The 14,619-nt window shown below is 35.3% G+C and overlaps 2 protein-coding genes across 5 annotated transcripts in view; one reads left to right on the top strand and one right to left on the bottom strand.

Annotated features, from left to right (window-relative positions):
- Positions 1 to 14,619, bottom strand: part of rnf44 (ring finger protein 44) — a 325,815-nt gene that overhangs the window by 228,510 nt on the left and 82,686 nt on the right. The gene's annotated exons all lie outside the window — the stretch shown is intronic.
- The window catches only part of faf2 (Fas associated factor family member 2), a 21,873-nt gene continuing 10,603 nt past the window's right edge, over positions 3,350 to 14,619 (top strand). Inside the window, exons 1-9 of one of the 4 annotated variants that reach the window (NM_001128680.1) lie at positions 3,350 to 3,432; positions 5,008 to 5,076; positions 5,165 to 5,299; positions 10,355 to 10,431; positions 10,516 to 10,654; positions 11,821 to 11,906; positions 11,996 to 12,087; positions 12,486 to 12,663; positions 14,614 to 14,619. The exon at positions 14,614 to 14,619 is cut by the window's right edge and continues 166 nt beyond it. In NM_001128680.1, the coding sequence (NP_001122152.1) occupies positions 3,370 to 3,432; positions 5,008 to 5,076; positions 5,165 to 5,299; positions 10,355 to 10,431; positions 10,516 to 10,654; positions 11,821 to 11,906; positions 11,996 to 12,087; positions 12,486 to 12,663; positions 14,614 to 14,619 (845 nt within the window). In that variant the 5' untranslated portion in view covers positions 3,350 to 3,369. Of the gene's footprint in view, positions 3,433 to 5,007; positions 5,077 to 5,164; positions 5,300 to 10,354; positions 10,432 to 10,515; positions 10,655 to 11,820; positions 11,907 to 11,995; positions 12,119 to 12,184; positions 12,664 to 14,613 lie in introns of all 4 variants that reach the window. The other 3 variants (XR_015506792.1, XM_087280442.1, XM_087280443.1) reach the window with 3 other exon arrangements.

The raw sequence follows: 14,619 nt of genomic DNA, 5'->3' as shown, positions 1-14,619 counted from the left end.
AGCAGAGAGAGCGCAGAGCATTTCCGCCAGCTGTGCGTCACGTGACAACACAAAAAAACTTTTAATTTTGGAAAATAGCGCCTCGTGTCATGCAAGAAAGTCGTGAAAAGTAATGTGTTCATTCATTCATTCATTCATTTTCTTTTTGGCTTAGTCCCTTTATTAATCTGGGGTCGCCACAGCGGAATGAACCGCCAACTTATCCAGCAACTTATCCTGTGGGGGAAACCGAAGCACCCGGGGGCTGTTCCAGAAAGCAGGTTTTGTGACATACCCGGGTAAGTTTGAGAGTAAGTAGGTGGATAACCTCAACTTTGGTTCCAAAATCGGAGGTAACTTCTGGGTATGTTAAGTAGCCATAGCAACTTACTCTCTGAAGATAACCTGCTCCGGAGCAGGTTATGTTCAGAGAGTAAGTTGCTATGTTTCAGAGTTTGTCTGTTTCAGAGAGTTTACTGAGCATTGCGTGCTCTTTTGATGAGAATATTTATGGATGTGGACACACAGATACAAGTTTTTTCGTTGTGAGAGGGTTATAAGTGCATATTTTTTTCAGAACCAAATTCATAATGTTAATGTATTTAACAAACCTTTTTGAAATCAAATGTGACAAACCGCGGGTCTGCGCTTACCATAAAAAAACATTCAGTGCAGCTCTTTGTATTCGCGTCAGGGCATTTTAGGCAACTGTACAATGTGGCAGTATGACCACCTGTACAGTATGCCTGGCACTGAACTGTTTTTTACGCTTTTGTACAGTTCCTTGGTCATACATTACTGCGTATCATTACACAGATGATTCAGAGCACGGGAATAGCGTAGTAGACAGAACGTCGATAAAGAACAACGGAGCGCACAACGGAGCGAGTTCGAATCTCACTTACAGATCTTGTGTTTTTTCTCTCCTTCTGCACCCTCACATTTTTCTGTATAATATTATAACTGGCAGCTTTGTCTTTTGTAGGAAGATATATCTTTAATTTAAGATGTAGGACGTCGTTCTTATATATACATTCACGCACACACACCTACATTTTTTAATATAATATTTTTTTCAGGGTTTCTAAATGCTATTGTGTGCATTAATTGCAACCGATTTTAAAGCTCCATCAGTCACTAAAGGACACTGATAATATAAAATTTGTCCAAAGTGTAAGTGTGCAGGTACAACTTAATTTTCTATCCTTAATCTTTTGGTGTTTCAGCTATTAAACCCATTACTGCTTACCAGCTCATCACACACCTCACCTCATCACTATGTTGAGGCTAAATGGCTGATTTTCAGGAAGTAATGATTCAAGTGTATAACACAAATATAGTAAAAAAAAAAACTATAAAGCAAATGTTGCTTAACACAATGTTTATTTTTATTATATTTGTATTATAAAATAGAATCATTACTGGGCACTACATTGTTACTTGCTGGAGGACAAAAGATACCCTTTTCTGCCTTATACGATGACACCCTACCTGCAGCCTGACCCAGAGGAAATCTCAGTGACCCAAGCAGACAAAACAGATGGAAGAGTGCTAAAAAAATATAATTAGTCAAAAAACTATGTTTAATCAAATAGTTTGGTCTGTTCATTTCTTCATTTCCTGAAATAAAATGAATGATTTTGTACACTGCTTTATACACACACCTTTCAACGTGTAACATATTTTTCATATACATTTCTCACCTTAAGTTGATGCTTATGTGACTTTATCTTTGAAGATGGACCTTATACAGCTACTTTAGAATTTAAATATGTAGATAAAAGATTTTGTGATCCAAGAGTAATATTCAAATATGGAAAAGTGCAGAAAATTCTTACACTGCTTGTTAGTTGAGGCAGAAGGAACTTCGTCTGCATGCAAAATAAAAAGAACCTAAAGCTATCTGACAACAATCACTTACAACAGAGACAGAGTGTGTGGTTTAAGTCAAAAACTCAACCACTGAAAAGCCTTTATTATAGGACACAGCAGTTAGACAGGCCTCTTTCTATTAGCTGCATGTCAGAAAGAATATTCTAGAGTGTTAAATAAAGAGCTCCAGTAATTAAATATTACCTTTTATGATAATGTTTCTGTGTTTAATGACTTTGGACAGAGTTCTAGCTCCAGAAAGATTACAATTTCTATAAGCCTTATTAGTCAATACACATATTGTGGCCTTAAGAAATTAATGGCAAGAAAAATAAATGCATGAATGGTTACACAACATACTCAAAAAGGATGTTAAAGAGTAGTTTCATTTATCATTACAATAAAATGGAGGGTGGCATGTGTAATTTAATGAACCAATAAATTTTCTCATTATTTATTTTTTATTTTCTTATCTATTTCTTATTCTATATTTCTTTCCTTTGTTGAAGCAGATGTGTAATCTCTGTGTTTAAAACCTCCAGCTTCGCCTCTGTAAAGTGCGTTGCCCTTTTTTTCTCACCGTGATTTTCTATGGTGACTCGTGAATTCGGCGATCTACTGAAAATGCCTTCAGGTGTGTGCCGTGCACGCGCATTAACCCGCGGTTATCTTAAGGAGGTTGATTTAACTAACTCTTGTCACCTGTTTTGGAACCAACATACTCGCGGTAAGCAGGTTTTGGGTAAATCAACCGAGAGTTTAGGTTTTAGCAGATGGTAAGTTAACCCAGCTTTCTGGAATACCCCCCCGGAGGAAACCCACGCTAACACAATAAAAAATATAAATAATTCTTAATTCCTCTTTACGATGAAGATTAGGTTTGGGGTGGGTGTAGACCAGGGTTTCTCAACCACGCTCCTGGAGGACCACCAACACTGCATGTTTTGGATGTCTCTTTTCTCTATCACTCCTATAATAGGTCTATCAGTCTCTAAAAATGAGCTGATGGTCTGAATCAGGGGTGTTTGGTGAAGGAGACATGGAGAATGTGCAGAGCTGGTGGTCCTCCAGGACCATGGTTGAGAAACACTGGTGTAGACGTTAATAAAGTGTAATTTAATGGGTAATATAAATATAAACATTTTTCTAATTACTGTTTTTGCATTACTGTGATAATTGGAATAGAGTAGACGTTAATAAAATACAATTAATAAATAATGTAATAAATAATATGAATAATTCTCGTTAACTTCCGGTCGCAGCTTGTATCCCTTCTACCAACAACCCATATATAAAATAAAGGCGATTCTTCACACCTCAGACAAATTAACTAATCAAAAATCGGCACAATATTTATATTGTTAATATATATATTGTTAAATGAAATTAAATAAACACAGTGGACTCCTGCGCAACAGGCGGCGAAAGAGAGAAATCCGAACTGGATCGCGTTTAACGTCTTGGCACGTCAGCACGCTTTATACGTCATCACGTTTTGTTAGGGCTCGGCGAGGTAAGATGGCGGCGCCAGAAGAACAGGAATTATCTCAGGCTCAAACTGAAAAACTCCTTCAGTTTCAGGTACTAGTTAGTTTGACTTGGTAACACATACTGACTCGATCTTTTATACACTCGATTATCAGGAAAACAGTGTTCGCGGTGTCCAGCTCGCCTTCTGTTGGTGTAAATGACCAGTCAGCGAGCGAACTGCCGTTAAAGATCGTTAGTTTTTACTCAAGCGAGACCAGCTTCGGTTTAATAACAATTACAGATTTAATCTGAATAATAATCTCCTGGATTGTGCTCATATAAACTATTTATCGGGTTTACAAATAGCTCTTGTTTTAGTTGAGCTGGCAGCTGTCAGTTAGTCAGCGAGACACTGGTTGTGTTTTAAAACCTAGTGAGTTGACTATCTAGACAGCAGATTTAGTCAAATTGAAGTGAGTCTTTAATGCCTAAAATGTTGTCTAGTTAGGCAACACTCGAGGTTTTTTTTTTGACAACCTGAAGGATAACAGCTAGTCACCCGGAACAGTTCGTAAATACTACAAATGTCATCTAGATAGACAGCTTAGTGTGTTTTGAGACGCTTTTCTAATCTAAACCCAGTCTGATGAAACTTGCTTAATTCTGTTATTTTTCTTTTTCAAACTGGTTGTAATCATCATCAGTATGGCTACTACTGAGTCATAGCAAGAAAGAAAGATGCCCTTGAATAGCAACTGCTCAGGGAAACACTCAAATCTATACATTTTTGTAAACATACTGCTCCAAATGTTTAATCTATTAACATAAACACACTCACTAGTCTTAATTATATTGACCGTTCTTTGTGTTTAAAGAGATAGATCACTCAAAAACTTAACATTTACACTCTATTTAATCTCTTCAAACCTAAATAAGATTGTTTTTCCCAAAAGAGGGTGTTTTGTAGAATGTTGGAAACTGGTGGCCATTGACATCTATAGTAGGAAATAAAAAAAACTTTCCCAACATTCTTCAAAATATCTTTACTCCTCACAAATCTCTCTTTTTAATTAATATTTTTTTTTGTAGGAAGCTATATAATATTATATTTGTGCAAATACATTAGATTAGCCAGTACTAAAGCCAAATCTGGAGCCTATCTAACAAAATAACTTGCGATAACGGTCCAAAAACTAGTACAGCCAAATGTATATGATATAGAAAAATATTAAATACAAATTTTAAAAAGAGGAAAAATCAAGAGAAGCAAAAAAATTGAAAAATTTAGTTGAAATTTTGAAGGTTGTAATTTATTATTATTGTTATTATTTTTATATAATAATATTATTAAATTATTAATTACTATATATTTTTGTTGCAATATTTAGCTTGACTTTGTTTTCTTTCAGTTTCTAAATTTGTTTGGTGACTAAAATATGATTTTAATAAATATATCTGTTTAACAAATCTGATTTGTTCAAATGCACCAAAATACACTGCCTACATTCACTGGGAAACAGATATAAATACTCTTTTTCAAAATAGGGTGTACTCAATTATGCTGAGCACTGTATGTCCAACTGGTTCAGAACAAGTGTAAGGTGAATAAATGAGTAATTTTTAATTTTGGTGTGAACTACCCCTTTAACTTTTGCGAATGAATTGCCATCTTTTGTTGCCGTTCAGGACCTGACGGGCCTCGAGTCAATGGACCAGTGTCGGCGCACATTAGAACAACACAATTGGAACATTGAGGTGAGAGCTGGAAAGCCAGATGAATGCATCCTTTCATCATCATCATCACTGGATTTGAAAGCATTGGATTGATGTAAATGTTTTGCAGGCTGCAGTACAAGACAGACTAAATGAGCAAGAAGGAGTTCCCAGTGTCTTCAACCCGCCGCCCGCCAGACCGCTACAGGTCAACACAACAGACCACAGAGTCTATAGCTATATTGTCTCAAGGCCACAGCCTAGAGTAAGAGGGTTTTCATTTAATCTTTTCTTCGTCACCGGTGCCAAGTTCTACAGTAGTCAACATTCGAAAACTATGCTAAGATCAGAACTGATGCTGTTGAATCGTTTTAGGACAACTTTCATGATCCACTTCAAATGTTGCCTACTGTATATGCAAGCTAGACCTGCTGCAATAATCAATATATCCACTTACTGCGCAATACATGAACATGACCTTAGTTTTTGGTGTGTTTGCATAAAAATGAATGTCATCAACATTTGATCTGATTTCTCAATCTAAACTCAGTGTCAGTGATGATATGACAAAAATACTACAGTAAATACTAGTGTTTTAACCCTGCTATAGTAAAGCTCTTGAATTAATCAGATTTGATTATTGTGTAGTTACTATAGCAAGTCAAGAATCAATGAAAGAGATTAAAGTGTTTTACTATGGTATGGTTCAAAACACTATAATAACATAGTAAATACTATAGTATTTTTTAACCATACTATAGTAAAGTACTTGAATTAGTGTGTGGTTATTCTTTACTTTCTTTGATAACACAACAACTAGTGTAAACAAATCATCAATGCTGTCATTTTCTACAATATTAGGGTATATTATACTACAAGACACCACAGTTTACTGTAGTAAGCCAGTGCTCGAAATTGCGACCATTTTGGTCGCATATGCGCCCGAAAAATAATCTATGCGACCTCATAATATATTTGGGTGCATTAGTGCGACTGCAGATAATAGTTGTAGTGCGACCTGTTTAGATTTTTTCTAAAAACGTGCTGAATCGCTCTTCCCTGCCGCTATATTGGTTTATATAAGCCGTCGATCACTCAAGGTATTCCGCTGTCAGATGACAGGGAAGGAGCTTTTATGACCACGGGAAATGCAAACGGCTGAAGAGTGAAAACTTAAAGCACACAGGTTTGCCAACCCCACCTAAAGTTGAGGCGCAGATAAGAGCGATCATGACATGTGGTGAATATTGATCCGCCAGCTGAGATCAATCGAGTATGTGCTTTTCGAAGAAAGTGCCTGAATCTCGATGTGTTGCGTTCACTGCGTGTTCAGCGCAAATGTCCGCTAATAGTCAAATCTAAGCTAAAAGTCAAATCTAAAATACTGTACATATCATCGCCAAAGAAGCTCGCCTTTTCTAAGTTTACACTGAAACTGCAGCTCATAATAAAGAGCAGTATTGTGGCGCTGGTCATCGCAAGAATCCGGCTCAACCTGCTCATAAATTGGGTCGGCTGACTCGCCTGCTTTTCCACTAACACAGAAAAATGAAGATCAGCTCAGACTGAACAGTTAAATTGACACAAACTGAAACCAAAACTTTTAAAGAGGGATAAAAGTGAGACTTTACTTACTTTCTTTTGTCTATTCTTTCTTGAGGTGTATATATATATATTTTATTTAGTTACTGAAGACTGTTTTGCAGCTTTTAGCCTTGAATTTAATTATTTATTATAATCTTTTGTTTGTTTTGTAGCAGAAATATTATTTATTAAATTGACATGCATATATAAAAAGTACAAGTACAAAAAAAAAATTTCTTACTGCAATGCTTCATTTTTGTTTGCAAACTATACATTTATTTTTCATAAAGTAACAGACTTTTTATAGCAGATAACTTACATTCAAGGCAGCATGATGATGAGAAATGTAATTCATTGTTACTATTATTGTCATTTTCATCATCATTAATATTTTATAATTATTCAACATTCATTTTGGAATTATTGCACACAAATATCAATGTCATCTCAGCATTAGATAGTTGTTTCTGGTTTTTGTTAGTCCTAATTGATGTCGTTTTAAAATGCAATAAATTCCTTAAAATACAATTTGCAGCGGTGCTCAATCATTTTTGGTGGGTGCTCCTAAATTTCTTCTGGTGCTCCTAATTTTTTTCTGGTGCTCCTAAGTTTTTGAAGTTGGGAGCACCGGTGCTACCAAGTAAAAAAGTTAATTTCGAGCTCTGTAAGATATATTACTGTGTTTTTTACAGTTTTAGTTCACTCTATTTAATTATACAGCATGCTGAAGCATTCATTAAAGTTTTGTAAATACTATAATATGTAGAGTATAATACACTTCACTATAGTCAGGGTTCAAATGGTCATGGAAAAGTCATGGAATTACGACATGGCTCTTTCCAAGGTCTGAAAAACAGATATCTTTACACTTGAATATAAGTTATTTGTCTTTACTACTTTTCTGTCCTTGGCCAATCACATACTCTCATACTATTAGCACGGTGTAAGCGTTGTCTAAATCAATTTTCCATTAATATAAATATAAATTGAAGCTAAATAGATTTTTGAAAAAATCTTGGAAAAGTATGGAGATCTGGAAGGGACGTGATGGTGGAGAAAAAAATGTGTGGAAGAAAAAAAATGGTTGGGAGAAAAAAAACTGAGTAATCGGTAAACATATTTTTGAAAGTTTTTACGTATATCGCATAGATGTTTTGCAAGGGAATGCAAATAAGTTTTGCGTTTTGTCGCAAAACTGTTTGACAAACTCTTCACTTCATGACAACCCTCCTGTTTTTGCTGGGATTCTCCTGTATTTTACCATTATATCTTATTATTAGGTATTTTCCCATATTTCTCTCATATGTTTAATCTTGAAAGCATGTTGAAATTAATATAAAAATGTCTGAATTCACTTTCTTTCCATTAAAGCTGTGCGTCGATCAGCGGCCCTCACATGCAACCCCTGAGTCTGTGAATGCATGTATAAGCGCTGACTGACTCAGATCAGCTGAACACACAATTTAAAGAGGAGATTATGTGTAGGGCAATTTGGGAATCAGGTGTGTTTAAACAGACAAATACACTTAATAATATGTAAACATGCCTGGACGTCCTGCGTGTTTTATTTTAAACGAAACTAATTTTCTCTTAAATAAGCACAAACAGTTAAAGTATGCTTTCGTTATATATCAATGTGGGACACCGTAAAGGGAAACCTCTGTTATCAAACAAAACAAAACAAAACGAGAGATTGATTTGCTGGTATTCACTTGTTTGATAATAGAGGTGTCACTTTAAATGGCCTGTACAGAAGCTGATCTGGGATCATTTTATCATACAGTGCGCGTCCGTCAGTCAGCGCTTATGCATTCACTGATTTAGACATTTACATTTAGTCATTTAGCAGACGCTTTTATCCAAATCGACTTACAAATGAGGACAAGGAAACAATTTACACAACTATAAGAGCAACAATGAATAAGTGCTATAGGCAAGTTTCAGGTGTGTAAAAATTTATTTATTTATTATTTTTATTTTAGTTAGTGGAGGAGTCAGAGAGAGAATTGTAGATTAGGGTGAAGTGGAGACTAAATAGTTGAGTTTTTAGTCTCTTCTTGAAGACAGCGAGTGACTCTGCTGTTCTGATGCAGTTAGGGAGTTCATTCCACCAACTGGGCAGATTGAGCGTGAGCGTTCGCGAAAGTGATTTCTTCCCTCTTTGAGATGGAACCACGAGGCGACGTTCATTCACAGAACGCAAGTTTCTGGAGGGCACATACATCTGCAGAAGTGAGAGCAGATAAGGAGCAAAGCCAGAAGTCAATTTGTAAGCAAACATCAGAGCTTTGAATTTGATGCGAGCAGCAACTAGCAGCCAGTGCAAACGGATGAGCAGCGGAGTGACATGTGCTCGTTTAGGTTCATTAAAGACCACTCGTGCTGCTGCGTTCTGAAGCATCTGAAGAGGTTTGACAGTTAGCTGGAAGCCCGGCGTGTAGAGAGTTGCAATAGTCCAGTCTGGAGAGAACAAGAGCTTGAACAAGGAGTTGAGCTGCATGTTCAGATAGGAAGGGTCGGACCTTTCTGATGTTATAGAGTGCGAATCTGCATGATCGAGCAGTTCTAGAGATGTGGTCAGAGAAGTTTAGTTGGTCATCAATCGTTACTCTAAGGGTTTTCACCATTTTGGATGCAGTAATGGTTGCCCCATCCATCTGTATTGAAAAGTTATGATGTAGAGTCCGGTTGGCAGAAACTTCATGCATTTCTGTTTTCGTGAGGTTAAGCTGAAGATGATGATCTTTCATCCACTGTGAAATGTCTGACAGGCAGGCTGAGATGCGAGGCGGAACCGAGGGATCATCAGGGTGAAAAGAGAGGTATAGCTGGGTTTAGAGGTTACATATGAGGGCCGCTGATCGACGCACAGCTTTAATGGAAAGAAAGTGAATTCAGACATTTTTAGATAAATTTCAACATGCTTTCAGGATTAAAAATATGAGAGAAATATGGGAAAATACCTAATAATAGGATATAATGGTAAAATACGGGACAATCCATGGGAACGCAAAACATCTATGCGAGGGAACGCAAAAACTTTCAAAAATATGTCTACCTATCACCTTTTTTTTTTTTCTCCCACCCATTATTTTTTCTTTCACCATCACGTCCCTTCCGGGTCTCCGTAGAAAAGTCATGGAATTTTAGTAGTAAAAATGTGTATGAACCCTGTATAGTATGGTTGAAAAACACTGCAGTATTTTCATGTGGGCAAGCTCAGGTTACACATTTACAAACAGTTTAGTGACCGCAAAAGAATAGGAGACCTACACTATCACATTTTTCTAAAAACTACTGATGTTTACTGATGAAGTAGCAGGTTCGATTCAAAGCTACAGTAAACATCCAGAAAAAGACAGACATTCACAAATAACGTTCAAGACATTTAGAGTTTATTTGTATTAGTACGTTGTTGTAAAATCTTTATATAATTTTAAAATGACATTAATATAACTTATTGCAATAATTTCTGACACAATATACAGCAAAATAAATATGTAAAGTGTTGTTATTATTTATAGTGACAATATTATATAAATATTATTTCTAGTATACATCAATGTTTCCTATAATTATACATGCATAACGTGCATTTAGCTGTAGTGAATATTAATAATTACAGAAATTTAGATTTTTTTCTGAATATTTTTATTACAGAATTACTTCAAAAAATATAAATGGATAGTTTTTCTTTCTTTAAATTTAAATAAAATAAACATTTTCTCTTTTACAGGGTTTAATAGGTTGGAGTTACTACTTGATAATGCTTCCCTTCAGGTTTACGTATTATACACTTCTGGACATATTCAGGTATTACATCAATTGATCTTTGAAATATAAATGTCGACCTGAATTATATTACATTACTAATGTTTTTTTTCTTGTCTTTTTCAGGTTTGCCCTGAGATTCATTCGACCAGACCCGAGGGGTCGTGTCACAGATCCTGTTGGAGATGTCATGTCATTTATTCATAGTTTTGAGGAGAAATATGGTCGATCGCATCCTGTATTCTACCAGGGAACATATAGCCAGGTATGCTAAAGGGCTCCTATGATTATGCTTTTCACACTAAAGCAAACCAAATATGTAAAATGATGTTATTTGAGCTTGAAAATGATTGCAAAATTACAAGAGTAATTCTGAATGTAGTTATTTACCCCAATATTGTTATTTTCCCCCCAATATAATTCCTGCACAAGGAAAATGTTGCTGTATTACATATGTAATTCACTGATACTCTTGTGTTTACATTCAGACATAATCAACATGTAATATACAACTTATTATAACAATTGGTTTTGTGCGACTTTGGCATAAACATTTGTATTTGGCAGGAGGTAAATTAGAATTAATACTCACATGATTGTCTCAGGTTAAAATGTACCTGTTTAGTGCTGAAATAACATATTTTAAATTTACAAGGGCTTAAAATGTGTGCAGATGTTTTGCTTGTGGGCTCTAGAGTAACTCAGGCACAGGCTGTAGAGGCTTCGCCCTCTTTTGAAAAGGGGAATGGGCAGCAAAAGCTCATTTGCATTTAAAGAGATAACGTTTAAATGTAGTGATCTAAATGCTAGACATTTGCAGCATGATATAATAAATTGTGGGCTGATATAACAATTTTGAGCTGAGACACTTGCTGGGGACACCTGAGAAGAGCATAATGGGGCCTCAATACAAAAAATGATTACACTTTATTTTACGGTGCTCTTGTTATCGTACATACGTATTATTAATTAATTAACAATGCATGTAATAATTGTTAATACATTATTCTATCTATCTATCTATCTATCTATCTATCTGTCTGTCTGTCTGTCTGTCTGTCTGTTTATTACAGAATACTTTATTATTAATTAATTAAATGTACTTACTATATGTTATGGTTGGATTGTGGGTTAACCCCTTCTACAACTGATAGGTGTAAACTATAAAATGAGCCTTTTATTATGGATGTGAGCCTTTTACCATCTCATTGGATAGAAACAAAACAACAGCAGAAACATCTGATAAGAGTTTTCTGCGGAGCTTAGTAAACACAATGGTTTGTTTGTAGTAAGTGTAAAATAGTGTCTCAAAAGCAGATCTTTGGGGTTAAGCTACTTAAAGACTGACAGGTTAACATTGATGCTGATGAACTGTATTATTCTTATATTGCTAAATAAAAAGTGTATCTAAAGAGCTTGTTTTTCTTCTAGGCTCTGAATGATGCCAAGCGAGAACTTCGCTATTTGTTAGTTTATCTTCATGGAGAAGATCACCAGGACACTGACGAGTTCTGCCGGTGGGTTTACAGTGACGTTCTCCACTATTCACATGAAGTTTCGTCTCCTGATCTTATAACTGGAGCTGGTGTGTGTTTCTCTTTCTCAGATCCACGTTATGTTCAGAAGAGGCGCTCACCTTCATCAACACGAGGATGTTGTTCTGGGCATGTTCCACCAGCAAACCAGAGGGTTACAGAGGTGAACCAGCTGCACTTCATATTGTCTAATAGTGATGGGATTGATTGATGCAGCAATTTTTGTTTGTATTTTATGAAAAGTGAGTTTGACATTCAAGATATTAAACTAAAGCATCTTCTGTGCAACCATCACAACAGCGCAGGTTCTAATTCGTTCTGTTCGCTGTTGATGTATTCAGTGTGATGTCCCACATAAAGCTTTAACCATTACCTGTTAGCATTAGTTTACAGGTAGATGCATCCATTAATGATCAAGCATGGTGGATTGCTAAAACCAAAAATGCCAGAGCTTCAGTGCAATATCATCCTGCATTCTCATTTTTGTTTTACCTTATATCTTTTAGCATCCCTGGATGAGTGTATTGTCATGTTGTCGTGATCATCATGCCGTGTGTTCAGTCTCTCAGGCCCTGCGTGAAAACACCTATCCATTCCTGGCCATGATCATGCTGAAGGACCGGAAGATGACGGTGGTTGGGAGACTGGAGGGTTTAATCCAGCCGGAGGATCTGATCAACCAGCTGACCTTCATCATGGAGGCAAACCAGACATATCTCATGTCAGAACGACTAGAGAGGTACGGATATCACATGGTTTGATTTGTTCAGTATTTAGTGTTTTTGCTTTCAGCAGTAACATTTACATGATGCTGAAATAAACTGGACTAAAGCAGTTTCAATTTACTAATACTTCATCTGTTTTAAGCTGCAATCTACATTGTAAAAAGTGCTATAGAAATCAAGATGAATTGATTTTTGACTGTTCCGCATAGTTGTGAGAGGGTCATTTACTCTTTACATGTGTTTTATATGCATACTACATACATACAATTATAGAAATGATTCTCAGCCTTTTTTATTTCAAGAAAGAAGTTCATTAGCACTTCATTTTAGTCTCTGGACTCTCCTAACTTTTTAATGCAAATTTTTCTTTTTAAGCAAATTTAATGCAGAAGTTTTAGAGCTTCTTTTTTTGTGAAACATTTAAAAAATGGAAATTTTCAGCAGATGACCTAAATAACTCTGTGAAGGGGATGTTTTTGCATCGGAACAAATAATTTAAGGCTGTTAAAATGGCAGATGTTTAAAGGGTGACCTCCGCTGACTGCGTGCACACCTCATGAAACAGACGAGGATTTTATACTTGACGTGTTCGCCATTTTGATATTCTTACAGGGGGCGGACAAAAGAAACCAACTGAAAAAAATCAGATGGATAAACAAAGATGTTTCTGGAACTACGTCATATCAATAATATCATTCAAAATTTAACTAATTATTTTAATCACTTTTATAAATTATTTTATTGATTATAAAGATTTTTTTATCCATTCAAGAATTTATTTATTTTTTTTATCAAACTTTGATGCGTCACTTGCTTTTGTTCATATCTCAGACAGTTAAACCTATTAAAGTTAAGTATTAAAATATTAATGACAACAGAACATGGGTTGCTCTACAAATATATATAAATGTATGTATGTATGTATGTATATTTTTATGTTATATTATAGAAAGCATAAAAGTTATATGCTTAAAAGGCAATAATGGTCCAACGTTCCTGACCATTATCACTAATAATGCCTAGAAAAGCAGGACATTGGTGTTTTGTAAACCAATATGTTCAAATATACTTTTCCAGTTAACAAAGAAATAATTGTGTTGCTTCATTTTAGTTTTGTAACTATTAAATTGTTTTAAATTCATAATGCAATATACACACATCAGTGTAAAACCCATGAATGCTGAAAAAACATTCTCCACACGGGTCTCCACTTTTTCCATGACCTCTCTTTTTGGTTTAACAAACTTTATCAAAAACTTTCCTCCTTTCATCCTTAGTATTTCTTTCGAAACCATTAGCACTATGAAATATGCCGGTAAATATCATATCATATATAAGAATAAATATCATAAGTAGAAGAAAAGAAAATCCAAATCTCTTCGTCAGAGTTATCATATGACACATTACCAGTATTTTGAAGTCAGTTACTAAAGGTTTATAACAGAAGTCACCAATCTTTGTCCTGGAGGGCCGGTGTCCCCGAAGGGTTTAGCTCCAACTTGCCTCAACACACCTGCCTGGATGTTTCAGGTATACCTAGTAAGGCCTTGATTAGCTTTTTCAGGTGCGTTTGATTACGGTTGGGTTGCTAAAATCGGCCCTCCAGGAACAAGTTTGGTGACCACTGGTTTATATTTATGATTTAATGACAACGAAAATTGCACAAAATAATAGAAATTTAAATGTTAATTTTAAAATAAAATATTTTTAATCCTTTTTAATTTTAATGCATGCTGCAGTGTAAATACTGTTTAATTTCAAAATAACGACAATGTTCAAATTATGCTCATACATATGGCAAGAGGAGTCATTTTTATTTTGATATTATGCTGCAGTAATTAAAACGAACATTAAAATAAGCTAAAGCATTCAAACATTGTTTTGTTTTATGCAATCGGGAATTTAGAACCACTACTTTAATAAATACTTCTTTATTTAATTGATCGTGTTTTTGTGATTTGCAGGGAAGA

The sequence above is a fragment of the Danio rerio genome, chromosome 14 (genome assembly GCF_052040795.2).
Source record: "Danio rerio strain M-AB ecotype USA chromosome 14, GRCz13ab, whole genome shotgun sequence".
NCBI classification, from domain to species: domain Eukaryota; kingdom Metazoa; phylum Chordata; class Actinopteri; order Cypriniformes; family Danionidae; genus Danio; species Danio rerio.
Note: the sequence above shows the minus strand (reverse complement) of the source record. Positions and strands in the feature narration are given on the sequence as shown.